Source organism: Mus caroli, unplaced genomic scaffold (genome assembly GCF_978045245.1).
Source record: "Mus caroli unplaced genomic scaffold, Mus_caroli_1 scaffold_7, whole genome shotgun sequence".
Taxonomy (NCBI): Eukaryota; Metazoa; Chordata; class Mammalia; order Rodentia; family Muridae; genus Mus; species Mus caroli.
In genome coordinates, this window is record NW_028227262.1 from 33,521,563 (window position 1) to 33,542,958 (window position 21,396).

Genomic DNA, 21,396 nt, shown 5'->3' on the forward strand with positions numbered 1-21,396 from the left:
AGGTAGACAAGCATAATGATTATTTAACAAACTGAAAACATTTAAGGAAGGATTAGTGACAGCCCAGTGTCTAGAGGAATAATAATTGATTTTTTATTATTATATATAATTCCAAAACATTTTATTACATATATTTAAGATGTACAGCATGTTATGTGATACCTAGATGTAAAATGGTTACTCACACTTTAGTTACCAAGAGCTACCAAGAATTCCCCATATGTTTAGTTACCACTCATATTATTAATTTATCAAAAATCTTGAATAGAATACATTAGTAATCATGGCCTGCAGCTGTGTAATATGTTTTTTGGACTTCTCATTCTGCATATTTGCTATTTTGTATTCTTTTTGTCAAACACATATATAGAGAGAATAAAACAGCTGGTGGCAAGTAAAAGGATACAAAGCAACCACAGACAGAGTCTTACTTATTCAGAACTACCTGGGCAATGGCAGAGGAGAAGAAAAGCCTTCCTAGCCATGTAGTGGTAGTATAAATAAGCATAAAAGGTGGCATGGAGACACGGCACATTTGGTTAACTGAATTAGTCTAGCATGGCTATATCAAATAGGTAGAGAATCAAAGAAAAATAAAACTGAAGAAACAAGCAAACTCAGATCATGAAGGTTTAATGTTTTTTTATTATTTTTCAAACATAATGCTATTTTGATCCTCCAAAAATGCTATTCTACCAGTATAAAATTTATAACTTACTTGTTTCATTTGAGTAAAATATTTTTTGCGGTAGTCTTGAGGAATCCTTGTAGATCATCAAATTAAACCAGCCCCACACTCCCAGTAAGCAGGAAGCGCATAAGAGCTATTTGGAGAAGATACACAAAGCTTTGGTAAAAATATAGGCAAAGCAGTAACACATAGAACTACTTCTCTAGAGAAAGAAATAAGCAGCTTAGATGGCCCAAGACTGGAGTTTTACACTCAGGGAAAGGCAAGAAGGGAAGATTATCTTAAGGAAAATGGCCCCTTAAAAGCCAAATGACAACATAGGTAAGTAAGAGGAATTTGATCCTATATTTCATTCCATTTGCCTTCACTCAATTAGAACTGTGTTTTCCAAATAATGTGTCCCACTGGTATGGGATGCCATAGCTTTCACAATCAGAGCTAAACCTCTAAAGACGGTTGATTTTTTGGAGTTTGAAAACTAGTAATTAATCTTTCACATACACAATCTAAAGCTTATATTTGAAGAGAAAAACGGTTGACTTCCAATAAATAACACGTATGTCTCTGGTGGTTTGAATGAGAATGGTCCCTACATTCATAGATTTGAATGAACACTTACTTGGTCACCAGAGAGCAGCACTATTTGAAAGGATTGTTGAAGGAAGTGTGTCACTGAGGGGCAGGCTTTGAGGTTTCAAAAAGCCCATTCCAAGCCTAGAGTCTCCCTCTTCCTGCTATCTGTGAATCTGGATATAAAACTCTCAGCTACTTCTCCAGCACCATGTCTGCCTGCATGCTGCCATGCTTCCCACCATGATGATAATGGACTGAACCTCTGAAACTGTAAGCCAGCCCCCAATTAAATTCTTTCCTTTAGAAGAGTTGCCATGGTCATGGCATCTCTTCACAGCAATAGAACACTGACTAACAAAATGTTTCATCCTAAAATAATTCTCTATGGACAACATTCCCTTCTATCCTTTTTTATCCCTAATTTCCCAATCTTTTTCTGCTTTGGTGGAACTCAGTATGGCAATGATTGATTTACTTCAAAGTATGTGAAGCCATGATGTTGTATGGTAAGGATATAAAAATTAACAAAATACTAAGCCTATGCTATAGGTAGAGGCAGACAAACAGATGTTATATCTAGAGATAAATATATTCATGGACTTGGGCCAGCCAGATGACTCAGCAGATGAAGGCATTTGCCATCAATGCTGACAGCCTGAATTTGATCCTTAGAACCTATGTGGTGGAATACATAGTTGGTACAGAACCAACTCTAGAAGGTGTCCTCCGACCTCCACGTGTAAATTATGGCATACATACATATACACATACATACATGCTAACTAAATAAGAAAGAAAGAAAGAAAGAAAGAAAGGAGGGAGGGAGGGAGGGAGGGAGGGAGGGAGGGAGGAGAAGAGAAGAGAAGAGAAGAGAAGAGAAGAGAAGAGAAGAGAAGAGAAGAGAAGAGAAGAGAAGAGAAGAGAAGAGAAGAGAAGAGAAGAGAAGATGAATAGAAAGCCAGCCAAAGGCTTGAAAGAAGATGTGAAGATACCCAACACACAACCAAGTCTAGGTAATTTGAAAAGAGTGTTTAGAAAAGTAGACCTGTCTCAATCTCAAAGCAGAAATGTAAATTTGCTCAGGCAACAAAATGAAAGAAGAACAAAGGTAATTACAACAGGAGTTAACAGCTAAACAAAAATAAGAAAGATTGGCACATGTACAGAATTGCCAACCTTTTAGAATTACAAGAAAATAATGTTTGGGAATGGTTAGAAGAAGGCTGGGGAGCAAAGAGGTCAAATCACAGGAGGACCATGAACTTTACCTACAGGACATAAGAAGCTACTGAAAGCTCTAAGCAAAGAACTAAAATGTCAAATTTACATTCAAATAGCTCTTCAAGTTGTTAAGCAGAAATTATGAAGAGACTTGCAGATATTCTGGGCAAAAGTCAAGGAGGCTTTGAGGTAAGTAATCATTGTAGTGGTTTGAGAGAAAGTGGCTCCTGTAAGCTCATATGCTCAAATGGTTGATCCTCAGTTGGTGGAACTCTTTGGGAAGGATGAGATGTCTCTTCTGTAGTAAGTGTGCCACTGAGAGGAGGCTTTGAGGATTCAAAAGACTTGCACCATTTCCAGTATGTCTCTCTGCCTCCTGCTTGTGGATCAAGATATGAGTGGGTGTAGTAGTGCATAACTTTAATGCCAGCACTTGAGAAACAGAATCAGGAGGATCTGTGAGTTGAAGGCTAACCTGGTCTACACAGTGAGTTCCAGGATGACCAGGACTAAATAGGGAAACCATATGTAGTCTCAAAACAAACAAGCAACAACAAAAAGATTTGAGCTCTCAGTTGTTCCTGCCATCATGTCTTTGTTCTACCAGCATAGACTCTAACACTCTGAAACTGTAAAGTCAATTAAACCTTTTATAAACTGCCTTAATCATGGCATCTCATCACAGCAATAGAAAAGGAACTAAGACATTGTGTACCTCTAAGTGAAACAGAGTATGAGAAGAACTGAGATAGAGAAAAAAGAAAAGCAATTCAATACTGGAACAAATGACCTGGAGCTGCATTTAACTACCTGGCTAGAAATGTCAAGCAGCCCATTGAACCAATAAAGATCAGAACAAATTTCTAGTTAAAGGTTAAAAAAGATGGGGGTGGGGTGGCTGATCACATTTAGGGTATGACATATTGAGAACAGATGGACCAATGAAAAAAATGTCAAATGGAAAGGAGAAAGTGACCAAAATATAGTCCCCTAAGGAATAACTCCATCGAATGAAAAAAGCAAAGAACTTTAAGAAGACAGCAAAGAATGCAGTATTCAGAAGCCAGAAGACTGTTAAAAGAACAATAAACATTTTCAAACACCAAGGGATGACACTCTCAGTAGGTTTTAGCAGTTCCATACATGAGCAAGATCAAATCTCTGCATTTCAAAGCAGACACCCAGAAAGTGTAGAAATGAATAATTATGGGATAAGAAAGTAGAAACATGAGCCTCGCTTCCAAAAGAGTTGATGAAGAAGTCAGAGAATGGTTTGCTTGCTTGCTTGCTTGCTTGTTTGTTTTTTCTTGTTCCTTTATAAGGAATAGAAAGGCAATCAGTAGAAAATGGGAATATGAACAGGGTGACAAAGAAAGAAAAAAGAAAGAGTAAAGGAAGAAAGAAAAGGAAAGGAAGAAATCTACAGAACAGGACTTTTAAAAAATAGGTGGTACTTTCATCCTCTGAGAACAGAGTAACGAAAATATTAAGAAATACACAAACCAAGAGGCAACAAAGGCAAGTGAACAATAACATCACAGAGTCCTTCAACTCCAGCACAATTGCAGAGAGAAGATGATCCAGAGAATGGCAAAAGTGACCAGGAGAACACGGAGACCATCAAAAGGACTCTGAAAAGGCATGCTGCAGCTTATAAAGCCAGAGAGTAAGCATAGTAAGCAGCATGTTAGAGAAAAACATTAAGAAGGAACTAAATTGTAAGATCTGAGGATGCTTTTATTTGTTTTGCTCATAAGTACTTGGAAAGCAAAATGAACAATGGACTGGACAATGGAAAGAATATAAGCAACATCTTTTCAATACATTCTGCATACCTTTCTTTCATTTCCCTCTTAACTACCTGCCTTAATGGTCACAAATGAAATGGAAGTTATTTTAGCATTTATGTTATTAAAATAAGAGTTTATGTAGCAGGACAGTGGTGGCATACACCTTTAATCCCAGCATTTGGGAGACAGAGGCAGGCAGATTTCTGAGTCCGAGGCCAGCCTGGTCTACAGAGTGAGTTCCAGGATAGCCAGGGATACACAGAGAAACCCCGTCTTGAAAAACAAAAGGAAACAAAACAAAACAAAACAAAAAAGAGTTTATGTAATCCTGTCCATAAAATAGTTAAAGATAACCAAATCAAATAAATATGCTTCTTTCTAAAAAAGAAAATGTGTAATTCTGATACTCATAGTGTTAATGGTGAAGTCCAGAGCTCCATTCTAGGTCTTCTGGTCTTCAGTCCTATATCTTTACACTGCCTCAAGCTGATGGAGAAAAAAGGCAGGGGCAGCTGAATATAATATTAGTTTACATTACAAAATTGTGTAAGATGGTTAAAATTTCTCAAATGGCTGAGGCAGAAGAACTGCCATGAGTTCCTGAGTTCCAGGCCAGCCCAAAATACAGAGCAGAAGCTCTGTCTCAAAAGAAAAAACAAAACAAAACAAAACAAAAACAAAAAACAAGAGACCTGGGAGATGAGAGACTCCCAGGACTCACAGGAAGGGGGACCTTTGATGAAATGCCCAACAGTAGGAAGAGGGAACTTATAAAGGTCCACCTTCAGCAGGAAGACAGGACACCAAGTGAGGGATGGGGCTGCCATCCCACAGTCACACCTCTGACCTATAATTATTCCTGTCTGAAAAGAATTATAGGGATGGAAATGGAGAGGAGCCTGAGGAAAAGAAAGTTCCAGTGACAAGCCCACAGTGGGACCCAGCTCAAGGGGAGGTCCCAAGGCCTGACACTATTACTGGGGCTATGGAGCGCTCACAAAAAGGGATCTATCATGACTGCCCTCCAAAAGACCCAACAAGCAGCTGAAAGAGTCAGATGCATATATTTGCACCCAACCAATGGACAGAAGCAGCTGACCCCTGTTATTGAATTAGGGAAGGCTGAAAGAAGCTGAGGAGAAGGGCAATCCTACAGGAGGACCAGCAGTCTTAATTAATCTGGACCCCTGAGATCTTTCAAACACTGGACCACCAAACAGACAGCATACACAAAAAACAAATAAACAAACAAAAACCAAAAAACATCTTGTGATGGAAAATTTTGTAATTTTGCATCTAATCTGCTCCTTCAGTATAAGCTAGCTAACTGCCAGCTATTTTCCTGATTCTGTTGATCTTTTAAGTGGATATTCTACCTACTACTCAGGATCTCTGTGAAGATAAAGTGAGAAAAGGAATATGAATATGTTGAGTAAACTGTGAAGCACAGAACACATGATAGGAATCAAGAAATAATTTTTGTTCAACAACAGAATGCATATAATGTCTTTGGTTGCCAGGCACTGGTAGCACGTGCTTTTAATCCCAAGCCTTGGGAGGCAGAAACAGGAGGATCTCTGTAAATTCAAGGCCAGCTTGGTCTGTAGAGGGAGTTCCAGGACAGCCAGGGCTATTAAAAAAAAAATTTTTTTTTTGGTCTATCAAGGGAAGAGAATTCAGCCAAAAAAAGTTCCTTAATGAAACATACACAACAAACATTACAGGACTGGCTCTTTTTCCCCTCAGAAACCAGATTACTCAAAAGTGTGCTTTTTTTGTTCAAAGAAAATGTTTAACCATTTACTGACAAAAATTTATAGATACTACCAGTACAGAAAGTTAGAGAGGAAAGGACCTTACAGAATGTGTGTTACCATTCTTTTAGTTGGCAAATTTTAGTAAATCCAAGTCCAGAATTGCAAAGTGTTTTACCTAAGAATGCATGATGTACATTTATGCAACATTTCCAATCATAAAATATTCATCCCAATAATCTATATCTGTGCTATCTTAACACTTTATGAATACTAATTAACATGGTATATTAAAAAGTATAAATGCCTGTCCTTTCCTCAGGGAACAGGAAGCTCCCAATAGATACATATACCCAATCCATCCTGTATTCCCAGCACTTGGCTTGTGTTAGATGACACAATGAACCATATTCCAGTTAAAACTGTTTTGTACATTTTAGAAATAAGTGTACCCTTCTGGAGATTTTCCTGTTTAGTTAGTAAGATATTTTAGCAAAAATATTTTAAAAGGCTAATGCTACAGAACTGATTTTGATTACCGAGTCAGTAGGTAATCTTGGATAGATAAGAACAGAAAGATAGGAAAAGGTTCCTGAAGAGAAGGTCATCATTAGAGTACAGGTCCTACTCGCCAACTGCCCACAACACCCGCCACAGGATCTTAAGACTTCTGGTGAGGGGAGCACAGCTTCTGCTCCAATCCAATTGCGCGGGACCTGAGACTGCATTAGTTAGGGAAACAGAAACCAGCCTGAGTAGGGCCACAGGCCTCACCCGGCCGGATCAGCGCCAGGGTAGCGGGAGCGCAGGGTTGCCTGACACCCGCCAGCTACCCACGACCCCCGCCGCAGGATTTTGGGACTGCTGGTGAGTGGAACACAGCTTCTGCTCCAATCTTTAAATAGTGACAACGATAACAACTAACCCCAGAGATTACCAGATGGCGAGAGGTAAACGTAATAATCTTACTAACAGAAACCAAGACCACTCACCATCATCAGAACCCAGCACCCCCACTTCACCCAGTCCAGGGCACCCCAACACACCGGAAAAGCTAGACACGGATTTAAAAGCATATCTCCTGATGATGATAGAGGACTTCAAGAAGGACGTTAATAACACACTTAAAGAAATGCAGGAGAACACTGCTAAAAAGGAAGAAGACAATAAAGAGGAAGCACAAAAATCCCTTAAAGAATTGCAGGAGAACACTGCTAAAGAGTTACAAATCCTTAAAGAAAAACATGATAACATAATCAAACAGGTAGAAGTCCTTACAGAAAAACAGGAAAACACATCCAAACAGATGATGGAAATGAACAAAACCATACTAGACCTAAAAAGGGAAGTAGACACAATAAAGAAAACCCAAAATGAGGCAACACTGGAGATAGAAACCCTAGGAAAGAAATCTGGAACCATAGATGCAAGCATCAGCAACAGAATACAAGAGATGGAAGAGAGAATCTCAGGTGCAGAAGATTCCATAGAGAACATCGGCACAACAATCAAGGAAAATGGAAAATGCAAAAAGATCCTAACTCAAAACATCCAAGAAATACAGGACATAATGAGAAGACCAAACCTACGGATAATAGGAGTGGATGAGAATGAAGATTTTCAACTCAAAGGACCAGCAAACATCTTCAACAAAATTATAGAAGAAAACTTCCCAAATCTAAAGAAAGAGATGCCCATGAACATACAAGAAGCCTACAGAACTCCAAATAGACTGGATCAGAAAAGAAATACCTCCCGACACATAATAATCAGAGCAACAAATGCTCTAAATAAAGATAGAATACTAAAAGCAGTAAGAGAAAAAGGCCAAGTAACATATAAAGGCAAGCCTATCAGAATTACACCAGATTTTTCACCAGAGACTATGAAAGCCAGAAGATCCTGGACAGATGTTATACAGACACTAAAAGAACACAAATTCCAGCCCAGGCTACTATACCCAGCCAAACTCTCAATTAACATAGATGGAGAAACCAAAGTATTCCACGACAAAACCAAATTCACACATTATCTCTCCACAAATCCAGCCCTTCAAAGGATAATAACAGAAAAAAACCAATACAAGGACAGGAACCACGCCCTAGAAACAACAAGAAGGTAATCCCTCAACAAACCTAAAAGAAGACAGCCACAAGAACAAAATGCCAACTTTAACATCAAAAATAACAGGAAACACCAATTTCTTTTCCTTAATATCTCTTAATATCAATGGACTCAACTCCCCGATAAAAAGACATAGACTAACAAACTGGCTACACAAACAAGACCCAACATTTTGCTGCTTACAGGAAACTCATCTCAGAGAAAAGGATAGACACTACCTCAGAATGAAAGGCTGGAAAACAATTCTCCAAGCAAATGGCATGAAGAAACAAGCTGGAGTAGCCATTCTAATATCTGATAAGATTGACTTCCAACCCAAAGTCATTAAAAAAGACAGGGAGGGACACTTCATACTCATCAAAGGTAAAATCCTCCAAGAGGAACTATCAATCCTGAATATCTATGCTCCAAATACAAAGGCAGCCACATTCATTAAAGAAACTTTAGTAAATCTCAAAGCACACATTGCACCTCATACAATAATAGTGGGAGACTTCAACACACCACTTTCACCAATGGACAGATCATGGAAACAGAAACTAAACAGGGACACAGTGAAACTAAGAGAAATTATGAATCAAATGGATCTGGCAGATATCTACAGAACATTCTATCCTAAAACAAAAGGATATACCTTCTTCTCAGCACCTCATGGTACCTTCTCCAAAATTGACCACATAATTGGTCACAAAACAGGCCTCAACAGATATAAAAATATTGAAATTGTCCCATGCATCCTATCAGATCACCATGGACTAAGGCTGATCTTCAATAACAAAATAAATAATAGAAAGCCAACCTTCACGTGGAAACTGAACAACACTCTTCTCAATGATACCTTGGTCAAGGAAGGAATAAAGAAAGAAATTAAGGACTTTTTAGAGTTCAATGAAAATGAAGCCACAACATACCCAAACTTATGGGACGCAATGAAAGCATTTCTAAGAGGAAAACTCATAGCTCTGAGTGCCTCTAAAAGGAAACTAGAGAGAGCACACATTAGCAGCTTGACAACACACCTAAAAGCACTAGAACAAAAGGAAGCAAATTCACCCAAGAGGAGTAGACGGCAGGAAATAATCAAACTCAGGGGTGAAATCAACCAAGTAGAAACAAGAAAAACTATTCAAAGAATCAACCAATCAAGGAGCTGGTTCTTTGAGAAAATCAACAAGATAGATAAACCCTTAGCCAGACTCACTAGAGGGCACAGGGAAAGCATCCTAATTAACAAAATCAGAAATGAAAAAGGAGACATAACAACAGATCCTGAAGACATCCAAAACACCATCAGATCCTTCTACCAAAGGCTATACTCAACAAAACTGGAGAACCTGGATGAAATGGACAAGTTCCTAGACAGATACCAGGTACCAAAGTTGAATCAAGATCAGGTTAATGATCTAAACAGCCCTATATCCCCCAAAGAAATAGAAGCAGTCATTAATAGTCTCCCAACTAAAAAAAGCCCAGGACCAGATGGGTTTAGTGCAGAGTTCTATCAGACCTTCAAAGAAGATCTAATCCCAGTTCTTCACAAACTATTCCACAAAATAGAAACAGAAGGTACTCTACCCAACTCATTCTATGAAGCCACAATTACTCTGATACCTAAACCACAAAAAGACCCAACAAAGATAGAAAACTTCAGACCAATATCCCTTATGAATATTGATGCAAAAATCCTCAATAAAGTTCTTGCTAACCGAATCCAAGAACACATCAAAACAATCATCCATCCTGACCAAGTAGGTTTCATCCCAGGGATGCAGGGATGGTTCAATATACGGAAATCCATCAACGTAATCCAGTATATAAACAAACTCAAAGATAAAAACCACATGGTCATCTCCTTAGATGCGGAAAAAGCATTTGACAAGATCCAACACCCATTCATGATAAAAGTCTTGGAAAGATCAGGAATTCAAGGCCCATACCTAAACATGATAAAAGCAATCTACAGCAAACCAGTAGCCAACATCAAAGTAAATGGTGAGAAGCTTGAAGCAATCCCTCTAAAATCAGGGACTAGACAAGGCTGTCCACTTTCTCCATACCTATTCAACATTGTACTTGAAGTCCTAGCCAGAGCAATTCGACAACAAAAGGAGATCAAAGGGATACAAATTGGAAAAGAGGAAGTCAAAATATCACTTTTTGCAGATGATATGATAGTATATATAAGTGACCCTAAAAATTCCACCAGAGAACTCCTAAGCCTGATAAACAGCTTCGGTGAAGTAGCTGGATATAAAATTAACTCAAACAAATCAATGGCCTTTCTCTACACAAAGAATAAACAGGCTGAGAAAGAAATTAGGGAAACAACACCCTTCTCAATAGTCACAAATAATATAAAATATCTTGGCGTGACTCTAACAAAGGAAGTGAAAGATCTGTATAATAAAAACTTCAAGTCTCTGAAGAAAGAAATTATAGAAGATCTCAGAAGATGGAAAGATCTCCCATGCTCATGGATTGGCAGGATCAACATTGTAAAAATGGCTATCTTGCCAAAAGCAATCTACAGATTCAATGCAATCCCCATCAAAATTCCAAATCAATTCTTCAACGAATTAGAAAGTGCAATCTGCAAATTCATCTGGAATAACAAAAAACCTAGGATAGCAAAAACTCTCCTCAAGGATAAAAGAACCTCTGGTGGAATCACCATGCCGGACCTAAAGCTCTACTACAGAGCAATTGTGATAAAAACTGCATGGTACTGGTATAGTGACAGACAAATAGACCAATGGAATAGAATTGAAGACCCAGAAATGAACCCACACACCTATGGTCACTTGATCTTCGACAAGGGAGCTAAAAACATCCAGTGGAAGAAAGACAGCATTTTCAACAAATGGTGCTGGCACAACTGGTTGTTAACATGTAGAAGAATGCGAATCGATCCATTCCTATCTCCTTGTACTAAGGTCAAGTCTAAGTGGATCAAGGAACTTCACATAAAACCAGAGACACTGAAACTTATAGAGGAGAAAGTGGGGAAAAGCCTTGAAGATATGGGCACAGGGGAAAAATTCCTGAATAGAACAGTAATGGCTTGTGCTGTAAGATCGAGAATTCACAAGTGGGACCTCATGAAACTACAAAGCTTCTGCAAGGCTAAAGACACCATCAATAAGACAAAAAAACCACCAACAGATTGGGAAAGGATCTTCACCTATCCTAAATCAGATAAGGGACTAATATCCAATATATATAAAGAACTCAAGAAGGTGGACTCCAGAAAGTCAAATAACCCCATTAAAAAATGGGGCTCAGAATTGAACAAAGAATTCTCACCTGAGGAATACCGAATGGCAGAGAAGCACCTGAAAAAATGTTCAACATCCTTAATCATCAGGGAAATGCAAATCAAAACAACCCTGAGATTCCACCTCACACCAGTCAGAATGGCTAAGATCAAAAATTCAGGTGACAGCAGATGCTGGCGAGGATGTGGAGAAAGAGGAACACTCCTCCATTGTTGGTGGGATTGCAAGCTTGTACAACCACTCTGGAAATCAGTCTGGCGGTTCCTCAGAAAATTGGACATAGTACTACCGGAGGATCCAGCAATACCTCTCCTGGGCATATATCCAGAAGATGTCCCAACCGGTAAGAAGGACACATGCTCCACTATGTTCATAGCAGCCCTATTTATAATAGCCAGAAGCTGGAAAGAACCCAGATGTCCCTCAACAGAGGAATGGATACAGAAATTATGGTACATTTACACAATGGAGTACTACTCAGCTATTAAAAAGAATGAATTTATGAAATTCCTAGCCAAATGGATGGACCTGGAGGGCATCATCTTGAGTGAAGTAACACAATCACAAAAGAACTCACACAATAGGTATTCATTGATAAGTGGATATTAGCCCAAAACTTAGGATACCCAAGATATAAGATACAATTTGCTAAACGCATGAAACTCAAGAAGAATGAAGACCAAAGTGTGGACACTGTGCACCTTCTTAGAATTGGGAACAAAACACCCAGGGAAGGAGCTACAGAGACAAAGTTCGTAGCTGTGATGAAAGGATGGTCCATTTAGAGACTGCTGTATCCAGGGATCCGTCCCATAATCAGCTTCTAAACGCTGACACCATTGCATACACTAGCAAGATCTTGCTGAAAGGACCCAAATATAGCTGTCTCTTGTGAGACGATGCCGGGGCCTAGCAAACACAGGAGTGGATGTTCACAGTCAGCTATTGGATGTATCACAGGGCTCCCAATGGAGAAGCTAGAGAAAGTACCCAAGGAGCTAAAGGGATCTGCAACCCTATTGTTGGAACAACATGATGTACTAACCGGAACCCTGGAGCTCTTGTCTCTAGCTGCATATGTATCGAAAGATGGCCTAGTCGGCCATCAATGGAAAGAGAGGCCCATTGGACTTGCAAACTTTATATGCCCCAATATAGGGGAATGCCAGGGCCAAAAGAATGGGAATGGGTGGGTAGGGAAGTGGGGGGCGCTATGGGGGACTTTTGGGATAGTATTGGAAATGTAATTGAGGAAATTATGTAATAAAAATATTTAAAAAAAAAAAAAAAAAAAAAAAAAAAAAAAAAGAGTACAGGTCCTAAGAACATTAGCAGATGTTTGGATTCTTATGACTAGGTCTTCAAGAGTATCTTTCAACAATTTTAGAATGGCTTATGCTGAATCATCAACAACCCACTAACAGTATGATTTCTGCCCTGGCTATTATATGATATGCTAAGTGCTCCTAACAACTCCTCAATGACTCTGTAAAAGAAAGAGATAAAGGGGGCTAAAGAGAAGGCTCTTTTGGTGTTAAGAGCATTCCCTGCTCTTGCAGAAGACCCAAGCTGGGTTCCCTGCACCCACATCAGGCAGCTCATGGCAGCTTGTAACTGCAGATTCAAAGAATTTGATGTCTTCTTCTGTCCTCCTTGAGCACCTGCACAAATATACACAGGCAAATAAATATAAAAATAAAGCTTTAAGAAAAGAATTGAAGGAGATACAAAAGTATTTTTCAGAAAGGTCCGATAGCTTGGCAGGTTAAGACACTTGACACCAAGTCTACTAATTCAATCCCCAAGGTCCACATGGTAGGAGAGAACCAATGTCCCAAGCTGTCTTCTGCCCTTCCAATGTGTACCATGACATGTGCACGATCTGTCCCTTCCTCCTTCTCTCCCTTCCTCCCCTCCCCAACATAAACAATAAATAAATGCAAAATTTTAAGTATTTTAAGAAGAGAAGGATCTAAATTGGAGAGTTTCCTTAAATAGTGACCTAATAAAGAAAAATTATACTCTGAAAGATGTGTTCAAATTCCCCATTTTGCATTTTTTACTTCTTTTTAAAGATATAGCTGTAGGGGGAGTCGGGAAGAGTGCCTGTGGAGGCCAGAAGAGGGCACTGGATCCCCTGGAGCTGGAGTTAGAGGTGGCTGTGAGCTTCCTGACATGAGTGCTGAGATCTGAATCTGGTCCTTTGTAAGAGGGGCAGGTGCTTTTACCACTGAGTCATCTCTTCAGCTCTTTATCCTTTGACCTTCAACAGTTTGTTTCATTTCTCTAGGCTAAATGATTATTCAGATTCCTTCAAGTTTAATTATAAGACCAAAAGCCCCACCAACAGTTGAGAGAACTGAGAATAAAAATGAAAGTATGCCAGGCGTGGTGGCACATGCCTATAATCCCAGCACTTGGGAGGCAGAGGCAGGCGGATTTCTGAGTTCGAGGCCAGCCTGGTCTACAAAGTGAGTTCCAGGACAGCCAGGGCTATACAGAGAAACCCTGTCTCGAAAAAAACAAAAAAAAAAAAATGAAAGTATAACAGAAGTTAGAGGCTGAAATTATAAATTCTGGATTTGGTTATGTCAGCCTAATAACCTTGAGGAAGTCACTTGACATTCTTCAAACCAATATTGTCCTGTTTGTAAGTATCCCAGATAACCATATTTCAGGTATATCCTAGAAGTTTGAAGCGTTAACTATTGTTGCTATAAACAATGAAATTTATAAAAACTTTATGTTCCTACTAATTAGGAATAGGAGGTCAAAATAAAACCTAAACTTCCATTGAATTCACCCCTCCTGATTTCCAATCCAAATATTTCCCTAGAGCCACTCATGAGCACTGATCCCAACAGACTCCATATTTTTCATTCTGATATTCTTAATAAAATGCTCAAAAGCTAGCCATTAAAAATGAAAACCCTGGGGGGATGGAGAGATGGCTCAAGGCTTAAGAGCACTGACTGTTCTTCCAGAGGTCCTGAGTTCAATTCCCAGCAACCACATAGTAGCTCACAACCATCTGTAATGGGACCTGATGCCCTCTTCTGGTGTGTCTGAAGACAGCGATAGTATACTCATATAAATAAAATAAATAAATCTTTTTTAAAAAATGAAAACTCTGAACCTGACATGGTGGCACACGCCCTGAATCCCAGCACTTAAGAGGCAGCAGGTGGATCTCTGTGAAAACCAGTCTGATCTACAAATCACATTTTAGGACAGCTAGGATACACAGAGAAACTATGTCTCAAGATGATAATAACAATAATAATAATAATGATGATAATGATAAAGCAAGGTGTGGTGGTACACATCTTTAATCCCAGCACTTGGAATACAGAGGCAAGCAAATCTCTGAGTTTAAGCCCAGCCTAGTCCACAGAGTGAGTCCCAGGACAGCCAGGGATACACAAAGAAATCCTGTGTCAGAAAAGAAAAGAAAAGAAGAGGAGAGGAGAGGAGAGGAGAGGAGAGGAGAGGAGAGGAGAGGAGAGGAGAGGAGAGGAGAGGAGAGGAGAGGAGGAGGAGGAGGAGGAGGAGGAGGAGGAGGAGGAGGAGAAGGAGAAGGAGAAGGAGAAGAGAAGAGAAGAGAAGAGAAGAGAAGAGAAGAGAAGAGAAGAGAAGAGAAGAGAAGAGAAGAGAAGAGAAGAAACTTTGTATAGCACATCAACCTAATCTTTTTGTGACGTCCTTTATTGGCACTGTTTTTATTCTGTTATGGACAAAGCCAAACTTGCTTCCCTTAAATCAAGTTTCTTCCAACTCTCATTTCTTCCTTTCATTCCCACTCTGATGTGTTTGTTCTTCCTTCCTTTACACATAGTCTCCTTGGCTGGAACTCAAAACAGCCATCTTGCCTCAGCCTCTTGAGAGCTGAGAACACAGGTATGAGACACAGTCCAGCTCTACCACTCATTCTTTCAAATCACACGAAGATCACAAAGAACAGATGACATTTTCAGAACTTAACACCTTGCATATAGCAATTGCTCAGTAAATGATAGTTGTCATGTTGCTGCACTAATAGCACTAGCCATATGTCTTTCAGTTCAGTATATCTCAAATTTGATTATGAGGGTATTGTTCAAATGCAAAATATATTTCAGTGGGTAGAAAGTAGGATCTAGATTCTGTTCTTCAAAATGCTTCTGGTTGATGCCAATGCTGTTGATCCAAGGGCCATACTTTGAATACAAGAAGTAGACTTTAGTAAGCTTTTTAAAATGTATATTAATCTTATCTGCTCATCTGGATAGTAAGCTCTTAGAAGACATTTTTTTATCATTTGTCTTAGCAAATGTACCCTATGAGATGTTCAATAAACATCTGTTGACTTATTGTATCTGTGGTTTCTAGATGATCAAGAATGTCTATGCCATACTGATTTTCAAATCAAATGCTAAACTATGGCAACAGGAAAAGCTTACTTGAGAACTGGAGTCACAGTTGCTTGCTTGCATGGAGGCAAGGAGAATCTGGTAAAAAAAAAAAAAACAAACAAAAAAAAAACTTTACCTCTTCAAAAGTGAGGACATAATAGGAGAAGCAAGAATGTGTCAAATGGTTACCTTCTCTATGATAAAGTGTGACGATCTTTAAAGTGAAATCTTAATTGCACTTCAAATTTAGCTATGAACCTTAAAAATATTTATTTGGGGAAATACAAAAAACTAATAATAATTAAACTATATATATATATATGCACATATATAAGCTTGATCTAATTTTTAGTGACACACATATTTTTCAACAAACTTTTAGTGTGCAATTAATCTAAAGCTCTCAGGCTATGTGGAAATTTCAAGGAAAAGAAGTATCCTCCAGTTTTCTCATGAACCAGGTTAGAAGTTCCATGCTACACTGCCTACAATCACACTGATAAATTCAAAGGAATCTTCTGGATACTAACACTGATCTGAAAAGCTACCTATTTTAAGATTTCTTTTAAATATGGAATTATTTAGATGCTTCTTAAAAACCCTCTCTTTCAAAGTTTGGAGCTAAGTCGAAAGGATGGATCATCCAGAGACTACCCCGCTGGGGGATCCATCCCATAATCAGCCACCAAACCCAGACACTATTGTAAATGCCAGCAAGATTTTACTGAAGGGACCCTGATATAGCTGTCTCATGTGAGGCTATGCCAATGCCTGGCAAATACAGAAGTGGATGCTCACAGTCAGCTATAGGATGGAACACAGGGACCCCAATGGAGGAGCTAGAGAAAGTACCCAAGGAGCTGAAGAGGTCTGCAACCCTATAGGAGGAACAACATTATGAACTAACCAGTACCCCCTGGAGCTCATGTCTCTAGCTGCATATGTAACAGAAGATGGCCTAGTCAGCCATCAGTGTGAAGAGAGGCCCGTAGGTCTTACAAACTTTATATGCCTCAGTACACAGAAACGTCAAGGTCAAGAAGTGGGAGTGGGTGGGTAGGGGAGCAGGGCAGGGTGGGGTATAGGGAACTTTTGGGACAGCATTTCAAATGTAAATAAAGAAAATATCTAATAAAAAATTTATATTAAAAAAAAAACCAACCGTCTCTTTATGTTAGCATTCTATAATTCAGATGGACCAATATGTTTAAGTTCCACTGAGATACTACATTCTTCCTACTCAAGCACCATAAAAATGGCATTGGGTATATATAACACCTGATTATTCAGTTTTGTCTAGGTAGCTTAAACTATGAGACAAATTATTTAAATTAGCTTTTAGAACAAAAAGCACCCTTGTAAGCTACTGTGTTTGTCATAAGCAGCCACCTGCTCCTTAATTCAGAGACCTTTCAGTAAAACCACTCATCAATATTTAACTGAGGTGTTTTAAACAAATTTAGACACATTAGAAGATGACAAAATTCTTGGAATTGCTATTACCTACAAAAACACAGAAGCACAGAACTACCATCAAGTTGCAGACTCAAACTCAGCTTAAGAGTTTTAATAAATCAATGTTATTACTCCAGAGAAATCCATACGGCAGTTGAGAGTCAGCCCACAGAAAAGTGAATCCTATTACTTCCAAGAGAAATCCAGTCTCCAGGGCAAAGCAGATTCTCCGGTTTATACCAGGCACTCTTCCTAGAAAATAATCCTATCCAAGGAGAATTTCAAATCTCGACTCTCTCATTTCTAAATAAACAGATTCTCTGTGAGTCTCCCCATACTCTTACGAACACTTATCTACCTATCTGTGGGTATCTAACTAGCAATTAGAACCAAGAAAATAGCTTCAGTGGGGTAGGGACTGGGACAAAGCTCACAAGAATCAGATTCTAGCACAGAAAAATGAAATATCAATGTTAGTCTTGTTCCTATTCCCTAGCTGTTCTTTATGATTCATTTTTTAAATATTCACCAATAACTCTTAATGTCACTAATTTCTGAAATAGTCCTAATAACTCTAGATTCCTTTGTAAACTATCTCAGGTATCTTTGTGTCACCCAAATTAGTGTGAGTTTTCCAAAAGGCCCCCAGCATTGTCTAACCCCTAAAAGGAAGTGTATTATTACTGTGTATCACAGTAACATTCTAACAATGAGACAGTACAGAAGGATGGCAGTCCTAAAGTTAAGATGCTACTGGGCCATTTGTTAGCTGAAAGGCTGTAAGCTCACCACTTACCTTTTCTAAGTCCTCACTTTCTGAAGACCCAATAGAATATCACATTAACAGTCCTTCCTTACTAGAGAATCTGACATACAATGGATGCTTGCACAGAGCTTGCCTCCCTTCCCTTCCCTTCCTCCTGAGCAAACACTTGTTGATTTGAACTGCCAGTGATTCTTCCAGGAGACTGCCAGTGGCACTACAGTCATACTTTCCTACATTACCCTCCTGTTATTCCCCATTACCTTTCCCAATTCCTGATAAAGGTCTTTTCTACTCTACTATCTTGAAAAATAAGGGCCAACCACACAACCCACCCAGAGGAAATGATTCCAGCATGGTAACAGCAGGAAGACCTACAGCTCCAGGTAACATGTCACTTCCACAGCTCATCCCAGCACTCCCTCTCTCCCTCACTCTCCCTCTCTCTCTCCTCTCTCTTTCTCTTTCTCTTTCCCTCCCTCCCTCCCTCCAAGTCTCTCAGTGAAGGAATGGCAGAGAAAGCACAACAGGAAAGCAGCTAAAAGAGAAATAAACAGCTCTGGGGTCCCTGTGTCTTCCTCTTGGGAAGAATTCTCAGGTGCAGGCACCAATCAACCTCATCTCCTTAGAAAAAGCAAAACAAAAATTGCTCCCTCACATTCCTAAGGAAAAAACACCTAAGGCTCTGGTCTTTTCATGGTCCCATACCCACCAGTCAGCCCACCATCTACCATTGCTTAAGTCAGCTTCCTACTGCATCAAAGGAACCACTCTGAAGCTCTTAATTAGTCTTCAGTGGACCTCATTCATGTGTTTCTCAACTAAACCTAACACCTTCCCCAATCTTCCCCATTCCCTATAGCTCTTTTTAAAAAAAGAAAGAAAGAAAAGAAAAGCATTCTTGAAGTTTCCCCTTTACTGCATTAAGGCCAATCATTTTATTTGTGCCCTTTAACGATATGTAATGTTTTTACTTAGGTCTTCATCATTCAGCTGAAAAAGCCACCATCATTTACATACAAACACAGGAGCACGCGCACACACACACACACACACACACACACACACAGGAAGGGAGGGAGGAAGGGAGGGAGGGAGGGAGGGGGAGAGAAGGGAAGAGAGAGGAAGAGAGAACAAATATTTTAAAACATACATCCCCTCCCTGTTGCATATATAATAATATATAATAATCTCATTATTTTTAAACAGATGTCAATCACACTCAGAGACACCTGTGATCTAACCCACCTTGATATCAATACAGGTACAGGTTTAAAACAAAACAAACAAACAATAACAACAACAAAAACACCTATCCAACTTAAATACTAATATCCACTCCCAACTCATTCCAAGCCTTACAGACTAGAATCTTTTTTGGTGTCCTTTATTTTGATGGCCATCTGGGTCCATTTTCACCTTAGCTTGTATGCGGCTAAACTGTTAAGTCTGCCCCCCACCCCCCCCATAAGTATTTGTGTTTTGTTTTTGTTTTTTATTAGTTCTTTGAGGATGTTGTACAACCTGTTTTGATCATCTTCACCCTCCCTCCCCCAGCTCTTTTCAGATCCATCCCTCCTTCTCTTCCCTCCCAACTTTGTGGTGTCCCCACCACCACTGTCACAGCCAATATGTGCTGCCCAAATATTCTTGGCTGTGTGGCCTTCCTTTAGAGCATGGTCGACTTATCACTATTTTTAAGCCCCATTGGTGCTTAATGAAGTAGCTTGCTCTGCCACCGGCCTGGAGGCCACCGAGTCCTTTACCTTAGGACCCATGTCTCTGGGAGGTCAGCGCCTGCCCTCGCCCCTCCCACACACGGACACCTGCTCGTCCCGGGTGCTCTCCCGGGTGACCTCGAGGGTCCATCTTCACACCCTGCCCCCGGCGGACCCCGCAGGGGCCTACCAGTCGGTGTGAGGCTCGTCGACCACCAGCAGCACCTTGGCCTTCCTGGAAGCGGCCGAAGGCACGGGCGCGTCCACCAGGCCGGCGGAGGCGGCCGTCTGCTTCACCGCTTGCGACAGCGAGCTGAAGAAGCTGCTGCCCACCGACGGCGTCGGCGCCGGCTGCGGCGCCGGCTGCGGCGCGGGTGCCTGGGCGGGTGGCGGCCTGCGCTCGGGGCCGGGCGAGGCAGCTGAGGTGGCCGCCGACGCCGTAGCGGCACCGGGGCCAGGGGCAGGAGGGGGCTGCTGCGGCTCCGGGCGCTGAAGGTCAGTCATGTAGCCATTGGGCAGGTTGGCGATGAAGCTGCTGTCCGACAACCGGCGCCTCAGGAAGTTCATCATCTGGCTTGAGGGGCTGAGGGCGCTCGAGGCAGCGGGCCAAGCGGCGTGGGGAGCACGGCGCGGGGACACCGAAGGTGGTCCGCGTCTCCGGGAGCCCAGCAGACAGCCGCGGCGCTCTGGGTCTGGGGAGCGAGCCCGCTAGCGAGGGAGCAGTAGGCGGTGCCGAGGGCGTGACTACTTCTGTCTCCGCCCCTCTCCGCAGAGCCTGCTCCGCCCCCGCCTACTCGCGCGCGCCCCGCCTTTTCAGGCTCTGGCGCAAAGAGAAGGGAGAGTGTCCCCTCCCGCCACCTGAGCGTGACTGTGTGGGAACCAGTCGCTCTCGCAGTGTGGAGGGAAGAAGGAAAGTCGAGAGTCTCCCACCATCATCACCTTCGTGGTTTCAAGAGGAGAGTCGTGTCCCAGTTCCAGACGAAGACATCATCCTAATACCATCTAGGTAGAAGAGAGGTGTCAGCTTCCCTACCCTGAGGTGAGAGAAAAGAGCTACACCCGCCCCTCCACCCGCTCTAGCGTGTCTACGCGCGCGCGCACACCCAGGCACACCATTCAGTGAGCAAAACGAAGCATTTCCTTTCCTTGAAGCTCAGGAAAATGATGCCAAAGTCCCCAACTTTCAGATGAGAAGGAATGGACTAATCTGTTGCTGCTAATGCACACCTTGTATGCTGAGACCTGAATGAATGGATGGATGGATGGATGGATGGATGGATGGATGAATGAATAAAAGCTGCCTACCCGTGCTGAATGGGAAAAACCTCTCCCTGACCCAAGAGGTGGGAGTCCAGACCACAATGAAGTAGAGGGCTACCTCATCCTCCTTGAGGAAGAAGGAACCTAAGCAGACCCTCTCCACACTGCCCTGAAGGACATTAGGAGGCAATTTCTGTGCCCCACCTAATAGTGCACAATTCTCTCCCTGACCAGAGAGAGAGAGCGCGAGAGAGCCAGGAGAAGACTGAAAATGTCTTTTCGGGATCCTTCAGACAGATAGCCAAGGCTACCCCCTCAATTTGCTTCCCTGACATACATTGTTCCCCAGTGTTGTAGGGCGACCTAGTCCCCTAACTGACC

At 41.0% G+C, this 21,396-nt stretch overlaps 1 protein-coding gene across 1 annotated transcript in view; it reads right to left on the reverse strand.

Annotated features, from left to right (window-relative positions):
- Syn2 (synapsin II) overlaps positions 1-20,473 on the reverse strand; it is a 151,606-nt gene extending 131,133 nt beyond the window's left edge. The window contains exon 1 of the mRNA XM_021164513.2: positions 19,946-20,473. Coding sequence (XP_021020172.1) covers positions 19,946-20,325 — 380 coding nt within the window. The 5' untranslated portion in view covers positions 20,326-20,473. The remainder of the gene's footprint in view (positions 1-19,945) is intronic.
- Positions 20,474-21,396: the final 923 nt, after the last annotated feature.